The following is a 23,861-nucleotide window of genomic DNA, read 5'->3' as shown; positions in this document are numbered from 1 at the left end:
TTTCAAAAGTGTCCCATGCCTTAGTAGCAATAAACACACAGAGTGCCCTGCTCTTGGCTTCTAAATGCTGTTCTCCAACAGAAGGGACCAATGACTGATTCTAGGGTTGTGTAGGTATGCAAGATGAGCCTGGAGCATCTTGGAGTTCCAGAAAGCAAGAAAGTCATCAACAGGCAAAAGGATGAGGGGATGTCACGGGGATGGAAGAGGACCTCTAATGTCCACCAACGTCCAATGGCTAAATCTAGCCAAATCTGAGCAACAGAATGAATAGGGTCGTATTGTATTGCAACCCTAAACCGAAAATAAGCAAAAAGAAGTCCTTGTTAATATAAATAAATGAATGAATGAATTAAGTCCATGGGGAGAAGGGACAAATCATCCCCACGGAAGATCTCCCATTTATTTTTATTATTTTTTTTTAATTTTTTTTAACATTTATTTATTTTTGAGATAGAGAGAGAGACAGAGCATGAACAGGGGAGGAGCAGAGAGAGAGGGAGACACAGAATCAGAAGCAGGCTCCAGGCTCTGAGCCATCAGCCCAGAGCCCGACGCGGGGCTCAAACTCACGGACCGCAAGATCGCGAGATCATGACCTGAGCTGAAGTCGGACGCTCAACCGACTGAGCCACCCAGGCGCCCCAAGATCTCCCATTTAATATAAGTAGATATTAAAGGAGCTCAATGTTCTTGAGGATGCGCTGAACTTAGTGGCAGGTAGCCAAAGAACAGAGTTTGGGAAGGGGAGAAATGGGGACTTAACAGTGGAGCCACGTGGCAAACACCACCTTACCCACATGATCAAGGTTAACTCCACCAAGGATCCTATTGATAGAACGCAGCCCTGATACGTTGTGATAGGAAGGGTGCCTCACCTTGGTGGTCTTCTCCCCCAAACCCACAACTCCAGTCTAATCATGGGGAGCACGTCAAACAAACCCACATTGAGAGAAACACTACAAACACCTTCCCAGTCTTCCTCGAACGGTCAAGATCATGAAAAGGTAGGGAATTGAGACTCTGTCACAGACAGAGGGGGGCAGGGCGGGAAACAGTGAGGTCCAAACACAGTCTGGACTTAGTTAATGACAATGTGGCAGTGTTAATTTCTAAGTTTTGGCAAATATTAGACTGACTCTGTACATTATCTTTGCAGCTTTTCTGTAAACCTCAAATTAACCCCCAAATCGAAGTTTACATATATATATACGTATATATACGTGTATATATATTACATTTATTTATTTTTTGAGAGACATAGAGAGACAGAGCACAAGTCGGGGAGGGGCAGAGAGAGAAGGAGACACAGAATCTGAAGGAGGCTCCGGGCTCTGAACTGTCAGCACAGAGCCTGACGCGGGGCTCGAACTCACAAACTGTGCAATCATGACCTGAGCCGAAGTCGGACGCTTAACCAACTGAGCCACCCAGGCGCCCCCGAAGTTCATATTTTTTAAAGTGCGGCTTATAAAATGAGGAGAGAGGGAGAAAGGAAAAGGAGGGAGGGAGGGACAGAGGGAGGGTGGGTCTTTCGGGATCATTTTAATCAAAGGTGCTGCTGCTGCTGGTGGAAAATAAAAGGATCCCATTGTCACTCCACCCAAAAATATCTGAGCCGCCGAGTGATACATTGCTCACTGTGCAGGGCTTAAGACGAGAAAAGATCTCACTAAAATGCAAATAGAAGTGACTGTTGAACTTGATTTTTCATCTTAGTTGGCAAGCCCTCTAGGATTAAGCACGGGGCAGGTGACTTTAGATATATGGAGGGAAGGGCCCGAATTTATTGGGCCTCCCAGGAGTCAGAGAGAGGAAGAACCCCAGTTGGAAAGTCTATAAAGAGCCTGCACAAGAATTCTGGGGGCCAAAGGATGCCTACAGCAGTGACAGAAAAGGGGACAAGCACCTGGAAAATAAGGAAAAGCATGTGCACATTTCCCACCGGCACATTTCCCCAGGGGCTGGTTGGTTCGGCAGATCGGCATGGACAAGCCAAGCCAGGGGTGCTGGGAGAGCAGGAGGCTGAGAAATCTCCCGGTTGGACCACATTCTGTTTACTTTACTTTGGAAAACGAGGAAACGCTTGTCCTCATTCTTTCAAACCCTAGAATCTAAATTAGACATAATGGTCTCAAAAAGACCAAATTTATGTAAAGCACTATTTCTTATTTCTTGCACGCTATATGGGATGCCTATAAAGCAGCACAGAATCAGGAAACCCAAGTTAGATTCATGATCGTTTCTAGGTGCATTTCACACGCTTTTTGTTGTAGGTTCTCGGCAAGCCTTTGAGGGAGAATTACTATGTTTAACGACAAATAAATGGAGGCTTATAGGTACATGCAGGGATTTACCTAAGACTTTAGGTTAACAAAGGGGAGAGCCTGGGCTTGAATATTGGTCTATCCAGGGGCGCCTGGGTGGCGCAGTCGGTTAAGCGTCCGACTTCAGCCAGGTCACGATCTCGCGGTCCGTGAGTTCGAGCCCCGCGTCGGGCTCTGGGCTGATGGCTCGGAGCCTGGAGCCTGTTTCCGATTCTGTGTCTCCCTCTGTCTCTGCCCCTCCCCCGTTCATGCTCTGTCTCTCTCTGTCCCAAAAATAAATAAAAAAAGTTGAAAAAAATTAAAAAAAAAAAAAAAAAGAATATTGGTCTATCTGACTCCAAGCACGGGCTCTTACCCACTTATCCATGTGAGCTCCTGGTTTACTTATGTGGCCTTGAACAAGTCATTTGGGTTCCTGGACCCCAGCTGCCTTGTATATTAACAAGCAGATTCGACCAGTGTTCTTAAACTTTGATGTTCATACGATTCAAGTGGGGATCTTATTAAAGTATAGGTTCTGATTCAGTAGGTTGGGGGCAGGCCTGAAATTCTGCATCTCTAACAAGCTTTTGGGTGCTGTTTATACCACCGGTCTAAAAAATTACATCTTCAGAAGTGAGGTCTTGGACTACATCGGTGCTTAGATGTGTGTGTGTACAAGTGACATCAGAGGGCTTTTTAAAAATATTCACGTTGAGGGGCGCCTGGGTGGCTCAGTTGGTTAAGCGTCTGACTTCGGCTCAGGTCGTGATCTCGCGGTCCGTGAGTTCGAGCCCCGCGTCGGGCTCTGTGCTGACAGCTCAGAGCCTGGAGCCCATTTCAGATTCTGTGTCTCCCTCTCTCTCTGCCCCTCCCCTATTCATGCTCTGTCTCTCCCTGTCTCAAAAATAAATAAAATGTTAAAAAAAAAAAAAAATATTCACGTTGAGATGAGTAGGTCTTGGGATGGATTCCCAGGTGCATTTTCAACAAGAATCTCAAAGACAGTCTTGCAGACCATCCTGGGACTACATTTTTAAAACATGCTGGGCTGCGAATCTATGAGGTCCTTTCTTCACTTCAGAATTTCTGAAGCGGTGTTCAATGCCAAGATGACACAGCCATCAAGAGCATGTGTTAAGAGATGCAGCGAGTAAGAGGTCACACAGACCTCCTCGCAGCTGAGTTGCTTCTTCCTAGATCTTTTAGGGTAGAAGTCTGCAGACGCTAGACTAGAGAGGCAGGAGAGTGACTTCCGGGGGCCGTTTAGGAGTTATTGGTAAAAAAGTGATGATGGATCTCCATGTCTGGTGTAAGTTAATAATTGGCTTTTTAAAAAATGTTTATTCACTTTCGAAAGAGAGAGAGAGAGAGAGAGAGAGAGAGGCAGAGTGTGAGCAAGGGAGGGACAGAGAGAGAGAGGGAGACACAGAATCAGAAGCAGGCTCCAGACTCCGAGCTGTCAGCATAGAACCCGATGCGGGGCTCGAACTCATGAACCGTGAGATCAGGACCTGAGCCAAAGTCGGACACCCGACCAACTAAGCCACCTGGGCGCCCCAATATACATCTTTTTTAAAAGATGTTTTTATTTATTTTTGAGAGACAGAGACAGAGACAGAGAGAGAACGAGTGGGGGAGGAGCAGAGAGCGAGGGAGACACAGAATCCGAAGCAGGCTCCAGGCTCCGAGCCGTCAGCACAGAGCCCGACGCGAGGCTCGAACTCACAGACTGTGAGATCATGACCTGGGCTGAAGTCGGATGCTTCACCGACTGAACCATCCAGGTGCCCCGATAATTCATTCACTCTTACTCTTTAACAGGAACCAGTCTTTCTTCAGGGTCTCACCGAGATGGGGGCATCCTTACCCTCATTAAATCTGAACTGGTGTGCAAGGAGAGGTGACAGGTGGAAGCAGACGAGGGAAGTGGGACAGAGGGTCCTCGCCCACAATGGGAGGCGGGTGGCCTGGAACACTGAGAACCGCTTTCCAGTGATGCAAGACGGAGCGCGTGTCAGTCCCTGCCCCGTAACCGGCTGTGGAGCGGGTTCGGCAGCCTGTGATTTTTAAAAATTAAATTTCTTTTCTTTCCTACTTAGAAGCTATTGTTTAGAGTTTAAAGGCTGGCTATTCCTACTCTGCAATCTGAGAGAAATTTGACGATTCAGGGGTCTTCCTGAGCGTTTGGAGACAAACCAGCAGAGTTCTCAGAAAGCTGGTGTAAAGGTAGGAACTTAAGAGGACAAACCCTTTCCTCTATTTACAACTGGAAATCTCAGAGCACTTAGCCTCACTTCCCCCTCCCCCAACATCTGTCATTAGGGGCTGGGAAAACAATAACAAATGTTATCATTTATTGATTTCTGCAATGTGCCAGCCACTCTAGAATGCATGCGGAAAGTGCTGGTATCGAGCAGAATCAGCAAGGAGCCAAACGAGACCAATAAAGATCAGCTGTGTGCTTCCGAATTAACAACAGCAATCTTACGGACTGAATGGTTCCTCTTCTCGACTGTTGGAGCCTTAACCCCAATGTGATGAAATTTGGAAGTTTGTCTTTGTGGGAGAAATTAAGGTTAGAGAAGGTCATAAGGGTGGGGCCCTCATCTAATAGGATTAGTGTCCTTATAAGAGACACAGCTCTCTTTCTCTTTCTGCATATGCACAAAGAGGTCAGGTGAGCACAGTGAGAAACGGGTCCTCTGCAGCCCAAGAGGAGAGTCTTACCAGAAACTGATTGTGCTGGCACCCTGATCTTGGATTTCCAGCCTCCAGGACTATGAGAAAATAGATTTCTATTCTTTAAGCCACCCAGTCTCTGGTATTTTGCTATGATAGCCCCACCAGAATAAGACCAGGAACAATACCTGTGAAATTCTTTGGACTTCCCAAAGTCTACCTTCAACTAAATTATATTCCTTCCTTACAGCCTGAAAAAGGTACTGTTATTCTTCTAGTAGACAAGAAGAAACTGAGGCCCGGAGAAATCAAACGACCTGCCCACGATCACGATAAATAGGAGGCAGAACTGGGACAGGAACCCAGGCCCTCTGGCTCCCAGGGTCTAGTCTTCTGAGTTCTTCCCGCATGCAGTGGAAGAGCTGGAAGAAGCGGTGAAAACATGCAGGGAGCTTGCTCGAGTGCCAGACCTTAGCTTGGTCTGCGAGTGGCTCTCACTTTTTAGAACAGTAAAATCAATTGTGCCGTTCATTCATTCAACCGACGTTTATTATGGCCCTTCTCTGTGCAAGGCACTGTATGAAAACTTAAAGATATAAAAAACTATGGCCACTGCCTTGAGGTTAGAGCCTAAACCAAACGCTTACGTCCAAGGCAGGATGTGGTCATGTGAAATAAGCAACCCATACTTAGAGCTGCAGGAGTGCCCGGCGAGGACACATCATGGCCGGCTAGGCTGAGGGGGGCGGGAAATTGTGGAGGGTGGAAATTATTTCGGTGGCAGAAAAGGCTGGTGGATGATGTCCAAAACGAGGCACAGTAAGCCCTCTCATCCCTGCATGCCCTTTGGCAATGTGATTTTTTTCACTCCTCTTGTTATAGACTAAATTGTGTGCCTCCAAAGTTTGTATGTTGAAACCCCAGGCCCCAGTGTGACCGTATTTGGAGGTGGGGCTTTAAAGGAGGTTATTGAGGTTAAATGAGGACAATAAGGGTGGGGCTCTAATCCAATGGAAGTGGTCTTTATAAGAAGAGGAAGAGACACAGAAGATCCTCTCTCTATCTCTCCCTCAAAGACCACGTAAGCACACAGCAAGAAGGCAGCAAACTACAAGACAAGATATCTCACCAGAAACCAACCTTGATGGTACCTTGGTCTGGGATTTCTAGCCCCCAGAACTTTGAGAGAATCTATTATCTAAGCCACTAAGTCTATGGTATCTTGTTAATGGCAGCCCAAGGTGATTACTACACCTCTCACCAAGAGGTCGTCTACTGCTCCTTCAATCTGAGATCGCTCTGTGAGCTGTTGTGAACGCAGAAAAGGTGACATTGTGCTAAATCCAAGGCTAGCCCTTAAGAGATATTGCAATTTCTGTTTTCACCCTCTTGTTGGACTCTTGAGCTACTGCTGGAAAATCCATGTTGAGGGAACCCCCTCAGTCTGAAATATGACAAGGGGGAAAGGCCCATGAAGATGAAAACACTAGAGGAGAGAGATGGCAGAGGGTTCCAGCCATCCCTGCTGAACATCCACACATGTGAGTGAGGTCGGACAGCACTGGTGAGTCAGAGATGAACGATTCAGCGGAAGCCTGACCAGCTAACCCACAGAATCATGAACAAATGGTTGCTTTAAGCCATTACGATTGAGATGGTTTGTAGTGCAAGACCAGATAGCTTATCCAGATGGAACAAGAGAAAGGTATTTGGAGCAGAGAGAATGGTTTGAACAACGGTGTCACGGTAAAAAACTACAATATGAATTTGGGCGAGGAATTCAGGTCTCATTAGTAAAGCCCTTAGGACGATCTTAGGGGAAAATGAGAAAATAAGGCTAGCGAGGTACACTGGAGTTGAATTGTGGAGAGCTTTCATTGTAATAATTTTTTATTGGGCACTTACCTAGCTTACTCAGCTGAACCCCTTTCATGGATTAACTAGTCAACTCTCACATAAATCTATGTTAAGTTTATACTATTACAATCCTCCACTTTATGGATAAGGAAACTTAGGCTCAGAGGTTAAGTTACTAAAAAAACAAAAAAAGAAAGAAAGAAAGAAATCACATAGTGGTGAGAAGAGAATTTGAACACAGGTGGTCTAATTCCAGAAGCTGTGACCATAACCTCCAGAGAAGATTGCCTAAGCCAAGGAATTTGGACCTTAGTGATAAACATGGAAGTATTTTAAGCTGGGGTAGCATGATTGAAGCTGGCAACGGTGGGTGGAATCTGGGAGCTGAGAGAGTGGCTAGGGTACCATTGGAGTAGTACAGTCATAAAGTGAGAAGGGTCTGAATTAGGAAAAGAGGGGGAAATGGGAGAATAAGAGGGATTTGGGGCGAAAAAACTATAAACAGCACCCAGGGAATGGCTGGATATGGATCCATAAAGGGAAGGGGAGGAGTCAGAACTTAGTCCCATCTTTCTGGCTTCGTTCCAAGGGTGGTCATTCCTCAGAAACACTTGGGGAGTGCAAGGGGAGGAGGTGCTTTGGGGCGGCACAGGATAAGTCAGCATTAGACTTGTTAGGTGGAGGCCACGAGGGACCATCAAGTGGAAGGGTCTGCCGGGCATTTGGAGATGTGTGAGTAAGAGCCGGGGACAGAGGTCAAGGTCACGTGTAGACAACAGGTTTGGAATTCATTCGGAACTGAGGCGCCACACATCTAGGACATGTCAGTTAGGGGTCCTGGGTTGTAAGCAAAAGAAACCAAATCTGGCTAGATGTGGGAAAACCTAGAAGAAATGAAGAGTCTACTGTGCACCTCTCCTCAGAAAGGGCAGGAGCCATGGAGGTTCCGGGTGCCCAGGTGGGAAGAATTCACGAACAGTCTGGTCAAGCTGAGATGAATCAGCTCCAACTACTTGCCCGACTCCTCAGGATTCAAAGTCCTGGGGGGGATCCTGTTGGCTTGGTCATATACCCACCCCTTGGCTAAAGGAGGTAAGGACACCTTGTCTTCCATTCCCAACAATGTGGCACATAACGCAGGAGTGGTGATCTTCCAAAGGAAACCAGACCCGGCTATCAAAAGACAGGGGGGAGGAGATGCTGAGTGGCCACACCAGTCGATGTTCGGTCCATGGAGAGAGTGTGCAGTGGACAGAGAGGTGACAGCAGCTGGCACCGCAACACGAAAGGGAGGAGGCGGGGGATCTGATGAGGGAAAGATAAAGGCTGGCCAAGAAAATGGAAGAGAGAGGTTAGGCTAAGGCATTTGGAAAAGGGGCAAAACACCAGAATTAAATGCTGCCAAGAGATCAAGGGTGATAAAGGACGGTGAAAAACAGATGGGGCTGCCACCATTGGAACTTACTGGTAACCTTCTCAAGAAGGGCGGGGGGTGGTGGTGAGAGAGAGGCAGAGGACGCAGTGATGCGGGAAAGAAGGGAGGTCAGAGGGGCGGGGGCGGGAAGAAGACATACGTTGGTGATTGAAGGGGTCAGTATCACAGTGATCCTCAGCACCGAGAGCTTTCCATCCTATTTGGCCAAACACGAGTACAAAATAATTCTCAGCCCAGCACTTAGTAATGTCTTTTCTCCGAGGCTCTTGTGGAAAGTAGTGACAACAATGGGAAGGTGTGAATTGATGCTCTGGTTTAATCTGTTTCAGAAGTTACAGAAAAAGAAAATTGGATTTATTTAAAAGCCAACGAGAAAGGGAAATAAAAAGACAAATGCCTTTTGTAAGCTTAAAAAAAAAAAAAAAAATCACACCCGATGCGACAACCCCAGAAAACTAATCGTCTAAGTGAACTGTTATAACCAGTCTCCTTTCCCCTGGTTAAAACAATCTCATGTAACAACATTTGCATCCATGATGTTGTGTAACAAGTGGCTTAATGTGTTTTTAAACAGGGGTTAGATAGGAGAGCAGCAACTATTATTATCTTACTATTGTGACATGGGTCACTCTTCCAGACAAAACACCACCACCCATTGGAAGGTAGGGATGGTTTTTACTTAAAGACAAGGTCATACTGTTTGGGTGTGGGGGGGGGGGGAACGGTGGGGGTGGGGCAGGGGGATTTTCGTCTTCTTCCAAAGCACTCAACACTGGATCTCTTCCAAGAGAGGAAACGAGACTAAATAGATCATTTGTTTTATTCTGTTTGGGCATTTCGTGCGTTTCTCTCAACTGCAGCTTATGGACACAAAGCCAAACTCAGAGACTGGCTGCAGCTGGCTAAATTCCAGGTCACTTTTGAAAATTTTTTTTAAGGAATAAACAATTTGAAGCTCTATCTGAGGATTAAGGCAAGCCACACAACTGAAGGACAAAACGAAATTCTGCTGTGAGTGTGAATCACAAAGGAAGAGGAAGGTAGGAGCATTGAACAATTTGGGTTTCTCAAATAAGACCGATGAAGAGACGGGAGGAAAATGCACGCTGAAAGCACACATCTGTGAGAGATATATTTCAAAGAGGATCCCATGTGAGAAGAACGGTCGTTCACGGGCACCAACTGCCCGAGGAAGGAACACGGCTTCTTTGGGGCAGCTCCCGAGTGACGGATGTCAAATTGCCTCGTCGCTTGAATGTCATGGACAGCTTAGGAGGTTGCTTCTGTATCCTCTTGCTGGCATGAGGAGGGCCAGCCAACACCAGCCATGCACATTCTGTAACAAGCATAGTTGGTATTCCCCACATATCCTACTGGAAGAATGGGTCTTTGTCTTGAATCGCTTCCCTTTGGGAGACACTCATTGGCAGTCCCATCCAATGTCCAAGGAAAAGAGAAAGGCACATTCGTGGTTGGGCTTAGTTTAGCAGATTAGTTAACACCGCATCCTGTCTGATTTCAGAACTGACAAGTCATGTACGGTATTGCTCAAAATGTTCCTTTGACGGTACTGGGTAGAACAGGGAAGTGAGTGGCAGTCATTAAAATGTAAACAAAAGAGGTAAGTCCCCAAGATTTCGGTCTTTTATAGCTGAAGAATTCGGACCCTAATGATTAAAAATAAATCATTTCCCCTCCCTCAAAAATGTTGGCTCCGCTAAAACCAGAGACCGAAACCCTTCAAAAGAGTCTCTGTGCATTCTTTCAAAAACTGAAGAGTAACTTTACTAAACATTTTCAATGGCAAAAATTGAACCGAAGTGTTTCAGATCTAAGTCAACCTATCAGTGTGAACCTTCAGATTGTGATACTAGACGATAGATTTGCAAAAGGTTCCTATTGGGGAAAACGGGATAAAGTATACAAGGGACCTCTCTGTATTATTTCTAACAGCTGCACGAGGACCTACAATTATCTCCATAAGAATTTTCAGTTAAAAAAGTGATTGAGACAGAAATGGATGTAGGGAATCAAGCAGGCTTTCAGAAGCTGGCTCTACCCACGCTTCTTGGTTCTAACTTACTTCTCCATTCGCTAGGCTCCTGAATGACGCCCTTCCATCTGGAAGAGGCTGGTCCCCAGTTTCTCAAATACACCAAGCTCATTCCCACCTCCGGGTTTTTCTTCTCTAGCTTCCTGGCTTCATGTCATTCTTCCCAGGTCCGGCTGGCCCTCCCAGGCTAGAGTTAAGCCCTAACACTGTTCCCCAGGCAGTACTTACCATGTCTGTAGTCACTTGGCCCTGTTCACCCACCAGTCAACAAACATTTATTGAGCAACTACTATATGGGTAGTGTTGGCTCGAGGCACTAGGGACGGGGTGAGTTGAAAACCATGTGAACTGGTTTCTCTTCCCTGCTTTCTGGAAGCATATTTTCTAACGAGGAAGAGTAGAAGACAAGTAGCCAAGAAAAAAAAAATGTTAAAAAAAAAAAACCCCAAATGATGATGAGTTCTGTGAAGAAAGTTAATTAATTGGAGAAGAGAGGGAGTGACTTTAAGTCAAGCGGTCAGGGAAGGTTTCCTCGAGAAAGAAGGTGACACTTGAGTGGTGCCCTGAAGTATAAGGAGGCAGTGATGAGAAGATCATGGGGGCTAGGGGGAGCATTTTAGGCAGAGAGGACAAGGAAAAAGCATTTATATCCTGCCCTGTAATTAAATATGAATATTAGGCATGACTGTAAAATAATGAAACAGGTTTTCTTTCGGTGGACTGTGTTTCCTTTTTATTTTAAGAGCCAAACCTTCCCTAGCATATTTCTCTGTAAGAGAGGCTGTGAATACCCTTAGGCTGGCCCAGATTTCACACTTTTGAAAGTGACTCCTTCACCCCGACAGGCACACACCGTCTAGCATGGCCGCCCACACACCAAGTGTAGCTCATCCAAGTTGCTCTCATCAGTAGACGCAACCTCATTTCACGGCCGTGTCTTAGATTTGCCACATTTCCTTCTCACAGTTGGGGCCGTGGGCCTGCTGGCACGGGTTCTGCACCGAGGGCAACAGGACTTATGTCATTAGAGTTGTGTCCCCACAAACCCGAGTTGGCGCAAAGGAGGACTGCAAGCCAGGTAACGCAGCTGGGAGCCTGAGGGTGCTACGTCTCCGGGCCTCTGGGGTCTGCGCCTCTGTCGCGCACAGGTCCCAGCAGTTTTAGTTAGCGATTGGGAAGGGCCGGATTCCCAGGACTCTGCGGGTACCTCGCGCTGTCACCGCAGCCACGACACCAGATTTCCGGATTCCCTTGTCTGCCATCTGCCTCCGGCGACCGGCCCACCTAGGAGAAGTCGGCTGTGGGGCACCCTGCGAAGCGCCTCGCGGGGTCATCTGCCCCTCCCCGGCCGAGACCTGGCACCGTTACCCCCATCACCCCGCCCGGTGGGCACTGTCCCGGGGCACACCCCCCCCCCCCGCGCCCCGTCTCCTCCCGGGGGTGGGGGGGAGGGGTGCAGCCAACACGACTTGCCAGCATCCCCGGGACGCGCCGCGAGCCCTAGGGTCCCTCCCTCTCCGCGCGCACACACACACACACACAACACACACAAACGCACACACACCCGGACCCCGGCGACCCACGTGCAGCTCGGCCCGGGGCTGGCGCCGCACCTCGGGCTCGGCGCGGCCTCCGGCGCGTTCCGGGCGCAGCCCCGCGACGTGGAGCCCTGGGGGGCGGCCTCCGCGCGGCCGCGGCCGGAGTGGGGGCGTCCCGGCGTGCGGGCGCGGGGACGCTGCGGCCCGCTGGCACACAAAGGAGGCGGCGGGAAGGCGGGGCGGGGCGGGCCGGGGGCGGGGGCGGCAGGAAGGGGCGGGTGCGGGGCGGGCGGCGATAAAGCCCCCGCCGCCGCGACCGCCCAGCTCGCGCTGTGGGGCTGCCGGGCCGGCCGGGCTGCGCTGCGAGGGCAGGAGGCGCCGCCGCCTCTCCGCTTCCCGGACCTGCCTCGCCGCCGCCGCCGCCGCCGCCGCCGCCGCGGCTCTCCGTCCTCCGACTCCCCGCCCCGCCGCCACCCGGCTCCGGCTCCGGCTCGGGCCGCGCCTCCCTCGGCCGCCGCCACCTGGGGATCCCGAGCGAGGGGCGGTGAGTACGGGCTGCGGGCGCCCGGGGGCGGGAGGGGCGCGGCCGGCGGGGGTCCCTCCTCCCCTCTCCCCACCCCCCTGCGCCGGCCACGGTGCCGGAGCCCCGCGCGCCGCCCGGCTCCGCGACCTTGCGCCCGGCCCGGGGGGCGTGCGGGGCGAGCGGGGCGAGCGGGGCCCCGGGGCGGCGACGTCGAGGCGGAGGAACTTTCTCAGCCCGCGAGGCTGCGTGCGCGCCCGGCTCCGCGCCCGGCCCGCGGGGAGCCCGAGGACGACCCGGGCCGGGCGAGGAGGGGCCGCGACGGCCGTGGCGTCCAGGTGCGCCCGCAGCCGGGGAGCCCCGGGGCCCGCGTGTTTCCGCCGGCGCATCCTCGCTGGCACCGGTGACCCTGAACCTGAGGTACCCAGGTACGAGGCAGGCGTCCCCCCACCCCGTGCTTGGCGTGTGCGCTGCCCGATGGGGAAAAGACAAACCGACTCTTGTGTTTACCGCTGGCCGAGCCGGGTGGGGGCCACCAGCGGTTTGGGGCAGAGCCTTGAAATTGGCCTCTGACAATCAACTCAGCCCCATGGAGCAGATTTTTGCCATTTTCACCATCTGTAGAAATGGGAATCGAGGCAGCGATCAGTGGCTACAGGTAAGGTGAAAGTACTCGGGAATTCTGGGCGGAATTAGGTATTTAATTTGCCTCCCAACTGAGCGGGGATGGAGGGTTTCTATTACATAAGATAGCACTCCACCTTCAGGTATTATGGGAGACGCTATTGAAGGTTTTAGTGTTTTAATGAACGAAAAATAATCTTCGTGTGTGTCTCTCTTGAGAAATCGCAAACGCTGCCGTGTCTTGCTTTGGCCACTTTGCAGAGACCGCGCTTATATTTAGCACCAACATAAAAAGGTGTTTGAAGGTTTGACGTCCGCTTTCAAGCCGGGAAGCAGTTGACTTTTCTGAACTGTTCAGGAATAATTTACGTGGTAATTTTGTACTTTAGAGATTTTTCTATCCAAAGTTGAACAGAGATAACTGGAAGAAATGTAAGCATTGCTAATTTGTATATCTAAAGCACAGTTCAAACATTGAAGATATTTTCAATGCTGTCTGCATATCTAAATCAGTAATTATTGCTGTTTGCAAGTATTTCGGCAAAAATTTTCTTCAGCTATGCAAATGAAGGTGTTAACCCAAAGAATCTAGGGATCCTTTCAAGTCTCAAATTTTGATTCTGTATTAAAATGACGCTTGAAAATATTGTACTATGGGGGGCAATTACTGAAGGTCATAAAGATGTCCTCCATATTTTATTTTATTCTGAACAAAAGTGAATTTAAGCAGAAAATCTCCGCCTCCTATGAACTTCACATGTTAGTGTTATTTTAAATGGGCAAAAATGACTCAGTCTCCAAAGGACATTAGTTTTTAAGTTCCGCACATGGGTGATTAACTACCAGTCAGAGATTGAGGTGTTAGAGTTGGACATGAGCCACGTCCTACCTACCCCTCCGTGTGGCCATCTTCTGCCACCCAGTCCTTCTCCTTCGGCCTGGGGGCCCTTGACTGGGCTTTTTCTGTCCCTCGGGTCCCAAAGTCCATGGAGGGCGTGCTCTCTAGTCCCACTTCTGTGACCATCTTAAATGAGGTTACCTCCATGCACTCTAGCGACTGAGTCCCCTGACTACATCCAAGTCTTGCCCTCGCTCAGAGATCCTCATCTTCTGAACTCAGGAACCTCAGTGTCTGAGTGTCTCAGCCACAAGCTCCTGCCTTCCAGGTGGCCAACCGGTGCTCCCACTGCAACTCTTCCTCAACACAAGAGACTTCTTCCCCTCCCTCCTTTCCGTGTGACAGGTGACATCGCGGCCGGCTCTACCAGGAAAGTAGGGGCCACTGAGCTGAAGTCTTTCCATGTCCTACCCCATTTCCCTCCTGCAAACCTTTCCGACTTTACCCCCTCACCCGAGAAACCTTCTTAAGCATCTACTGTGTCCAGGTGCTTTGCTTGGTCCTGATGTGGCAAATATAGCGGGTCCCTGGCATCTGTCTTGGAATGGCCATTCTTGTGGGAGGAAATAGACGAAAAGCAAACGTAATCCTGCTTTGATAAAATAAATAGGACAGAATCATAGGAGCTGGGGCAGGGAACTTAGGGAAAATTAGAGGGAAGGCCTCTCTTTGGCATGCCAAGTGGCACTGCCTAGCATCTCCCTGAGAACTCTTATTGAGCGGTATTTTTAGAATGCCATAGCCCTGCTCCTCTGCACCCCCACCTTGTCCCCAGTGACCACTGTGTCTCCCCAGGCTTCTTAAGCAAGTTAACACTTCTCCAGTCGCTGCCTTCTTCTTCTCCGCTCCCTGCAAGCTGGCCAGAGGCCCCCCAGAGTAGGAGAACACCCCGCGATTCCTGAATGGTGATCCTGCAGATTCTCTCTCAGTCTCCGTGCGCCATTGGATGCGGAACTTTCCTACCTTTCTGATACCTTTTTTCCCCCCTCCCTAATTGCCCTGTCCCCTTGGTTTTCCCTCTGCCTCCCTTGCCTCTCCAGTACCTCCTGAGGTTACCCAGGGCTCTGCCCTGACCCCCGTTCTGCTCTACGGAGAGTCATTGGATGAACCACATTCCCCACAACTTCAACTATCTCCAGTACAAAGTGAGTCCCAGATCGGTGTCTCCAGCTAGTTGCCTACAGTCTGGTGGCTTATCTGTGCCCTGTAGGCAAAACAAAACAAAACAAAACAAAACAAAACAAAACAAAACAAAACAAAACAAAAAAACCCACCATGTGTCTAAGACTGATTGATTTAAGTTATCACCATATCACCATTCACCCCTTACCCATTTCATCGTTGGCCAAAATTTGTCACTCTTTTTTTTTTTTTTTGGTGGTGGTGACTTGGGCAGTCACTAGGGTATTAAAGCAGGAACCTCCTGGTAATGCCAGACTCCTCCAGCACCACCACCCCCCCCCCACCCCATGCAGTCACCAGGTCCTATTGTTTCTCCACGAGGTGAGAAGTTCCACAGACCTCCGCTCTAGTCACGGTGGCCCCGCCCTGCTTCAGGGTCCAGAACCAGCAAAATGGTAGCCAGTGTGCCATTTCCAGGGGGCAGATGTGTTGTTGGCCTGAACGAAGTGTACAAAAATTGGGTTCGTATCAGAAATGTTAAAATGTCGCCTGGATTTATAGCTTCTCTAAAAAAAATCAGAAGACCCGGAAGGAACATGAGGCCTACAGTCCCACGTGGCAACCCATGGCGGGCATGGAGTTTCCATTGCCCAACTACGCTGGAGGTGGCTTCCTTCCTGGTTTCTTCTGGACCTGTGGTCCTCATTTACAGGAGCTTCCTGGTTCCTGTGGGCTTTGGAGTTAGCACCCAGAGGCTGGGAGACCATCGACAGCCTGTGAATCCCTGGTGCCTAACTATATGGCACCCTGCCACGTCTCTTCTACCTAGTTTTGCACCCCTTTCAGCCATCTCCCACATGTGCTGGGATGACTTTCATCCAGTGCCCCAAGTCCGAATCTGCTCGTGTCCCTCCTTTTTTTTTTTTTTTTTTTTTTTAGATGTTTATTTTTGAGAGGGAGAGAGATAGAGCGCCAGCAGGGGAGAGGCAGAGAGAGAGGGAGACACAGACTCCGAAGCAGGCTCCGGGCTCTGAGCTGTCGGCACAGAGCCCGACACAGGGCTCGAACTCACAAGACCATGAGATCATGACCTCAGCGGAAGTCAGATGCTTAAGGGACTGAGCCACCCAGGCACCCCTGCTTGTGTCCCTCCTGATGAAAACTCTGCCTCCCTCTTGCCTTTGGGGCAAACCCTGACTCTGGAGGAGTGGCTCCATTGTGTCGCAGGTTAGCTGTCTCAAACCGGAAGGTAAACTACTGTCTTTATAAGGTGTCGTACCTCAGTGTCTCAAAAACCGCTCGTGAGCCTCTGTAGGGAGGGTGGTGAATCGTAGTGTTGCCTCACCTGGGTCGAGATGCAGCCTCCACTGTTTATAAACCGTGTCCACAGACCTCACCACCCTCCTCCTTCCTCACAACTGCCTTGGGAGTGGACGGGACAGGGTGGATGGATTCTGCAGTCTCCCTACTCTCCTGGGACCCTTCAGCCCCTGGAAGGTGGCGGCCCCATTTCATACATGGCGTCCAGAGTCCGGCCTCGTGCTCCCGGGCTCGCTCTTTGGACAGTCGTGCCGCAGAGCTCCTCAGCACTCAGCCAGAGGACTGGCCACAGTGCTCTGCCACTCTCGCCAGCAACTGCTCAGATTGCTGGCCCTTCCTGATGACAGGGGAGAGTCTAAGTTTTCTTCGTCTTCTTCCCACCTCCCTGCCCTGCCTTTCCAAAGCCTTATGTTCTTGCAAAACTGACCTCCTGCAGACTCCTCACCCCACGGGGCTGCCCAGGCCCCCTTGCTCCTACTGGACCTCTGCCTAGAATTCTCTCTCCACCTTCTGCGTTCACTGGTTCGCTGTCTGGCTAACTCCCCCCTTTTTAAGACTCAGGGCCATGGTCCCCTGTTCCAGAAAAGTCTGTCCTGAAAATGACTATCCCCAGCCCTCTATGGCATGTGTGGAGTGTGCATACACATGTAAACCCTGCCCCGTGGAGGCCTCTCTGATGGCAGTAACTGTGTCATACCTACAGATTTTACCCACTAGACTCTAAGTGCAATGAAGGCCTCCTGTATTTTAGCTTCATTTGCACCAGCCAGTGGTGCATGACCCAGAGGCACTTAACGGATATCTGAACTGAACCGTACTTCTATTTTTCTTTTTTTTTTTAAATTTTTTTTAACGTTTATTTATTTTTGAGACAGAGACAGAGCATGAACGGGGGAGGGTCAGAGAGAGGGAGACACAGAATCCGAAACAGGCTCCAGGCTCCGAGCTGTCAGCACAGAGCCCGACGTGGGGCCCGAACTCACGACTATGAGATCGTGACCTGAGCCGAAGTCGGCGGCTTAACCGACTGAGCCACCCAGGCGCCCCAATTTTTCTTAAGTTTACTATACGCTTTATGAACTAGTGCTCGTGTTTTGGGCTTGAAGGGGACCTCTCCCCTACCCCCCCACCCCCAGACCTCCACTCTTGTCCTGGTACTTCTGCATTAAATATATTTCTTCACGTTAAAAAAAAAGGTGGGGGAGGGGCGCCCAGGTGGCTCAGTCAGTTAGGTGTCCGACTCGGGCTCAGGTCATGATCTCGTGGTTTGTGGGTTTAAGCCCCGCGTCGGGTTCTATGCTGAGAGCTCAGAACCTGGTGCCTGCTTCGGATTCTGGGTCTCCTTCTCTCTCCGGCCTCCCCCCACCTGTGCTCTGTCTCTCAAAAATACATAAATGTAAAAAAGCAAAAATTAAAAGCAAGAAAATCTTTGATTCCTCGTGACTTTTGAGATAGAACATTACTTAGAAGAAAAGCGAAAATCTAACCCAGAAGTACTTCCGTCTCTACGTTCGCTTCAGCTATCCTCATCTGAACCTCTTTTGGCTTGGTTCAGCCTTCCTTGAGGTCCACTGGCTGGGCTGTACTCCCTGTTTTGTGGTTTGTACAAGGTAGGAGAGAATGCATTCTGGTTTATTTCCGTTAACTTTTTGGTGGCGGTAATGCTTGCCCTCTTGCTGACGTTCCCCCCCCACCCCCTTGGTAGTTTTTTTGGCTAATGTCTTCAGTCAAGTTTGATGAGAAGAGTTGGGAGAGAGTCTGGGCTGTGCTGCCAGGGGTTTGTATAGTTAGTTATCCAGGACTGAGTTTTTTTGTCTATACAATGGGTGTGATGAAATTATGATCTCAAAGATGTCATTGAAAAAAATGTAACTTCTTGACTCATTTTTCTTTTTGACCCAGCTTTCTCCTAAATATATCAGATCTAGGTGAATTTTTTTAAATGCATTGTTTTGTGTTCATCTACATGAAATTCTTATCCCTCTCTCCTAAGTCTCTGAAATCATTCAACTTGGCTCCTTTGTACTCAGAAATGGCATTGGGGGCCAGCGTGAAGATCGAGTTGGTCTTCCCACTTAAAGGCATTTATAAAAATGTTAAATACATTGGGTCCCCTATACTTGATCTTTCTTGTAAACCATTTCTCCACCCATGAATATGCCTGTCTTCTCTTCCCAGAAACATCTTTCCTCATGAGTAGATTGCATGTCTGATCTGCAAATCAGCATTGGGTTAAAAAAAATAATAATAAAACACCTTTAGGTGTGGAGTGGATTCAAATGCAATAAACTACATCTTTAGGTGATTTCTTATGTATAAGTTCACAATTTAAGAACACTGAAAGAGCAGTATTTTGTTTCTCTTTTGAGAAACGCTGCCTTCCACTCAACGGGGCAAGTCTATTTACATAGTCAATGATTCTTCCCTTGTTCTGCTCTTGGGTTTCTAGGTCTGGATGTAAGCCCAGGGCAGAGAGGTTGGTGTTCCTTCTGGGACTCTTTATTGTGCATGGGGATGTACACCCAGCCGAAGCAATCCTCTGTTTGCAGCTTCCGTTCTGCATTTTGACAAACGTGTCCCTGTCTCATCCTTGAATCCCTTCAAAGGTTGGGGTGGACGCCCTAGTTCAAGATCAGCGCAGGAACAGCTCATGCTCTTGCTTCAATTTGACCTCAGACTTTGCCCTTTGCTTCAGAAGGGATAATTTGAGAATTGGAATCCACTGTGCCTTTCTATTTTTATTAGTTAATTCGTGGGAGAAAGATAATGTGGAGGAGGTTTTGCTGTAACGGGAAAACCAAAATCCCATGAAAAGGCAGAAAGGATTTCTTGTAGTGACTGCAAATCTTGGTAAATGTACTTTGTTTTGTTTTTGTAATGCCCTCCCCCCATCGCTGCAGCCAGAACTCTGGTAACCTGGGGAATTTCTCTTAAGAGCATACCAAAAATAGCACCAGCACTTTCTCCCCACACTTTCCCTTTCTACTTAGTGCCAGCTAATATAGCTACAGAAAAAATAACCACTTGTTTTCGCCCAAGTTTTTAGGGACCAAATCTTGAAAGTGGGTGTGGTATGTGAGAGAATTTAACACCAAATACGAAGCCCACTCGAAAACAACCAAGGTGACCGCAAATGAAAATAGATTTCTCTTTCTTTGTTTTGAGAAAATGCTATATAAATAATGGCAGTGTTTGCTTCCACTATATTTATTCTTTATTCTTGAAATAAGGACTCCACTTAGGACGGAAACTATTTTGAGGATTTGATCACTGTTGGGATTATATGAGCTATTAACTACGGCATTGTCTTTCGGTTACAAATGCAGAAATCCCTATCAGAATAAGTGATGCAGGGGTGCCTCGGTGGCTCAGTAGGTTAGGCGTCTGACCCTTGACTTTGGCTCAGATCATGGTCTCGGGGTCCATGAGTTGGAGCCCCGAGTCGGGCTCTGTGCTGACAGCTCGGAGCGTGGAGCCTGCTTCGGATTCTGTCTGTCTTTGTCTCTCTCTCTGTCTCTCTCTCTCTCTCTCTCCCCCATTCCCCCAGCTTGTGCGCTCTCTCTCTCAAAAATAAATAAACATTAAAAAAAATAAATAGATGATGCAAAGACATGGCATGCAAGGGGGGAACCTATTGGCTTACATTGCTGATCCTGAATTGGCAGGGGTGTCTCTGGCCCTGGACTGAAACCAGAGACTCGGGGCTTTAGAGCTCTCTTCTCTCCCTCCGTGTCTCTTTGCAAGCGGTCTTCATCCTCTCCAAAAGCAAAAGCGCAGGTAGCTTCAGGCTTACCTCCCAACAGCCTCAATGACCAAGAGGAAAGAGGGGCTTCCTGCCAGGCCAGTTAAAAATCCTAGGGAGGTACTCAGGGGGCGCCTGGGTGGCTCAGTCGGTTGGGCGGCCGACTTCGTCTCAGGTCATGATCTCGCAGTCCGTGAGTTCGAGCCCCGCGTCGGGCTCTGTGCTGACAGCTCAGAGCCTGGAGCCTGTTTCAGATTCTGTGTCTCCCTCTCTCTCTGACCCTCCCCCATTCATGCTCTGTCTCTCTCTGTCTCAAAAATAAATAATAAACGTAAAAAAAAAAAAAATTAAAAAAAAAAAATCCTAGGGAGGTACTCTGATTGGCTCAGTTTGGGTCATGTGCCTTTCTCTGGACCAATGGCTGTGGTGAGGGGAATGGGATACTCTGATTGGCCAGAGTCTGAGTGACATGTTCAGACCTGTGGTCAGGAGGGGAAAGAGCCTTGGATGGGGTGTGCTGGACAGGCAGGTTACCCCCACTGCCATTAGTATTTGTTTTCAGTCGGCAGAGGCCGTCTGGGGCCTCCTGGGGCCTCATCCCTGCCTGTAGGACAGATACTAGTGTTCTTTCCACCGGCTCAGTTGGGAAAGGCATGTGCCACGGCGGCAGAAGTATCCATGGCCCGGCGTGCAGCCTGTGTGCGCGCGCGCGTGTGTGTGTGTGTGTGTGTGTCACTGCCAGAGTCTGAACCCAGGTGTGTAAACATGTGAGCCGTTTGAGCTGATACCACGAATTTTCAGAGATTTAGAACTCGTCAATAGTTATAACTTCTCAAAAAGAAGTTCTCATGAAACACCGTGCCTCCTTGCAGAAGGACCCATGTTCCCGCTTGGCTGCATGGGATCCTTAAGTAACACAACCAAAACTCACCAGATGGGAAGAGGCTAGCATTTGTGTGTTCACAAATTTCACATTTTTCTGGCTGTTGCTCCCCACCCAGTTTATTCCTTAGACACTTGTTTCTTCCCTGGGACTCCAACTCTAAAATTAGTACTGACCTTTGGCTCAGAAAGGTAGAGGGCATTACCCAGAGTCTGAGGGAATAACTTAGGCTGAACTGGATAAAAGTCCACATCACCAAAGAACAAGTATGACATGACTTTTAAGAGATACCTAACTGAACTCCACAAATGTGTATAGATTGAACTTAGGACACTGGTTGAGATTTAACTTCTGTTTCATGGGTTGTTTGGTTTTGTTTTTTTCACGTATGCCTTTTGTTCAAAATCTGTCCTATCCACGGGGCGCCTGGGTGGCTCAGTCGGTTAAGCGGCCGACTTCGGCTCAGGTCACAATCTCATAGTCGTGAGTTCGGGCCCCACGTCGGGCTCTGTGCTGACAGCTCGGAGCCTGGAGCCTGTTTCGGATTCTGTGTCTCCTTCTCTCTGACCCTCCCCCATTCATGCTCTGTCTCTGTCTCAAAAATAAATAAACGTTAAAAAAAAAAAAAAATCTGTCCCATCCAAATGGCATACATTCCCCTTCCGCTCCTCCTCTCCTTGTGCAGTGTAGTGATTAAGAGTATGAAGGGCTTGGAAGGGCTTGGAGGCCCACAGACTGGTCTGAATCTCAATTCGGTCAGTCACTAGCTAGAGGCCAGGAGGCCACAGATGACTCACTAAACTTCTCCGAGCCTCAGTTCTTCACTTGTGAGTTGGGCATGAAGGTACCCCCGTCTGAAGCCTGTGGGACGAAGTGGGCCGTATACTTCAGGTGCTGAGCACAGGGACGAGAACGGAGCTGACTTCCAGAGCATAAATGACGTGGCGGTGGGGTCCCCTCCGTCGCAGGAGTCCAGGTGAGCTCCTCACTCCTGTGGGACACACGTTCTCGTGGTGTCTTTGATCGAGCGAATGACTCACTCGCCCTGTTGAGTTCGTGTGCTTGGTTTCCACACCTGTAACGCTCTGGGCGGGCAGTACTCCTAGCTATCGGCTGGTCATCTGTGCATTCTGCAGGCTTCCACCTCTTCCGGTACTGGCCATGCAGCAAAGGATGGCCGGTGCGTGAAATAAACTACCCACCCCCCCGTGTGAGGATGTATAAATGCTGTGTTACCAGTTCTTTCTGGGGGCACACCGCAGGCTAGCGCTGTCAGGTTGGGGGCTTTTTTTTTTATGTTAGTTATGAAGAGTCAATAAATGTCTCTACAGCATGGAAACATTATTTGGTTTAATATTGTGGCCTTCGTGAGTGTAGCATCCAGAGCCTTCTTTTTGTTCTTGTCTTTTAGGCTGTGAGAAAGTCCGGTGGGCAGTGCCACCCGTTGATATGCAGATACCTAGAAATAATCATTTGAAACACACGCCGAATGTATTTAAAACACACGGTCACGTAATTATGCTTTGATTCCCTCGCTATGCAGAAGGGTTCGATGCCCGTTGGACCTAACCTCGGCAAACATTCCTGGATAGGAAATGTATTTTCTGCTGCCACTGAGAGGAGACTTTCGGGTTTTACAGGCAAAGAGCCGTTTGGGATTTTAGACAGCACTCAGCGCCTGCCCACGCCTGAACTGTTGCTCGGACCGTGGGATAGGGGATGCCAGGGAGGTGGATTCTGTGTGATGACTTAATTATAAACCTTCCTTTCCCTGAAGGTGTGGATCTCGTCTTTGAAATTAATTTACTCATAGACCCCTATCGTCTTAGGCCAAACCTGTGTTCATTTCTTAATGACACTTAATTAAAATATCAATTTGGAGGATTGGCCAGAGAATGCCAAAGTATTCATAGTAAACCTGTCCTTGTGCAGAACAGTGGTATATCATGAATATCAAAGCGCTCATCATACTAACCGTGAATGAATTTAGCAAGTGCTGGAAATACAGTGGTTCCCGTGCGTGTCTGTTACTCATTAGCCTAACATTTCTTTCGAGTAGGATAAATATATATATATTTTCACATGTGCAATGGCAAAATCATGCTTTTTATCTCACTCTGTACCTTGTGTTGTAGTTCTGTGTGTCTCATCTGCCCCGTTAGGAACGCTCAAGGGTTTTTTGGTCTGTCTTATTCTCCTGGGTTCTTTCCACAGTACCTGCTGCAGAGGAGCTCAAAAGGGAAGAAGGAAATGAAAGAGCTTGTATCATCAGTGGGTCAGATACGTCGGGCACATTTTATACATGACCTTTTGAATGTCAACCACCCTTGTAAGGTAGAAATTAGTCCTGGCCGGCAGGTGAGAAAAGGGAGATTCGGGTGTGTGCAGCACTCTGCTGAGAATCTCGCCCCTGGGATATTCACTCCAGGTCTGCGCGTCTCCCGGTGGAGATCTTGGATTCTGAAACATTGTTTCAGTGACTGACTGAGACTAAACAGGGGTGGCTGAGCGACAGTGCAGGGCGGCCCCACAGAGGAGAGGGCAGAGCGCTGCTGGTCGGGGTGAACTTGGGAGTCAGATGAACCTGGGTTTAAACCCCAGCTCTACAGTTAGTATTTTTTTTTTAAGTGTATTTATTTTGGGGGGGGGGCGGTGAGAGCAAGGGAGGGGCTTTTGAGAGAGAGAGGGAGGGAGGGAGAGAGGGGGGGCGGTGAGAGCAAGGGAAGGGCTTTTGAGAGAGAGAGGGAGGGAGGGAGGGAGAAAGGGAGGGAGGGAGAGAGGGAGAGAGGGAGAGAGGGAGAGAGGGAGAGAGGGAGAGGGAGAGAGAGAGAGAGAGAGAGAGAGAGAGAATGAGAATCCCATGCAGACTCCATGCTGTCAG

At 49.1% G+C, this 23,861-nt stretch overlaps 1 protein-coding gene across 2 annotated transcripts in view; it reads left to right on the top strand.

Moving 5' to 3' along the window:
• Nucleotides 1-12,217: 12,217 nt before the first annotated feature.
• Nucleotides 12,218-23,861, top strand: part of SERPINE2 (serpin family E member 2) — a 62,599-nt gene continuing 50,955 nt past the window's right edge. Inside the window, exon 1 of one of the 2 annotated variants that reach the window (XM_042950307.1) lies at nucleotides 12,218-12,415. Coding sequence is in view for 1 of the 2 variants with exons in the window: in XM_042950306.1 (XP_042806240.1) it covers nucleotides 13,018-13,049 (32 nt within the window). In the remaining variant the exon portion in view is untranslated. Of the gene's footprint in view, nucleotides 12,416-12,712; nucleotides 13,050-23,861 lie in introns of those variants that run through there. The other variant, XM_042950306.1, reaches the window with a different exon arrangement.

Source organism: Panthera leo, chromosome C1, assembly GCF_018350215.1.
Source record: "Panthera leo isolate Ple1 chromosome C1, P.leo_Ple1_pat1.1, whole genome shotgun sequence".
NCBI lineage: Eukaryota > Metazoa > Chordata > Mammalia > Carnivora > Felidae > Panthera > Panthera leo.
Note: the sequence above shows the minus strand (reverse complement) of the source record. Positions and strands in the feature narration are given on the sequence as shown.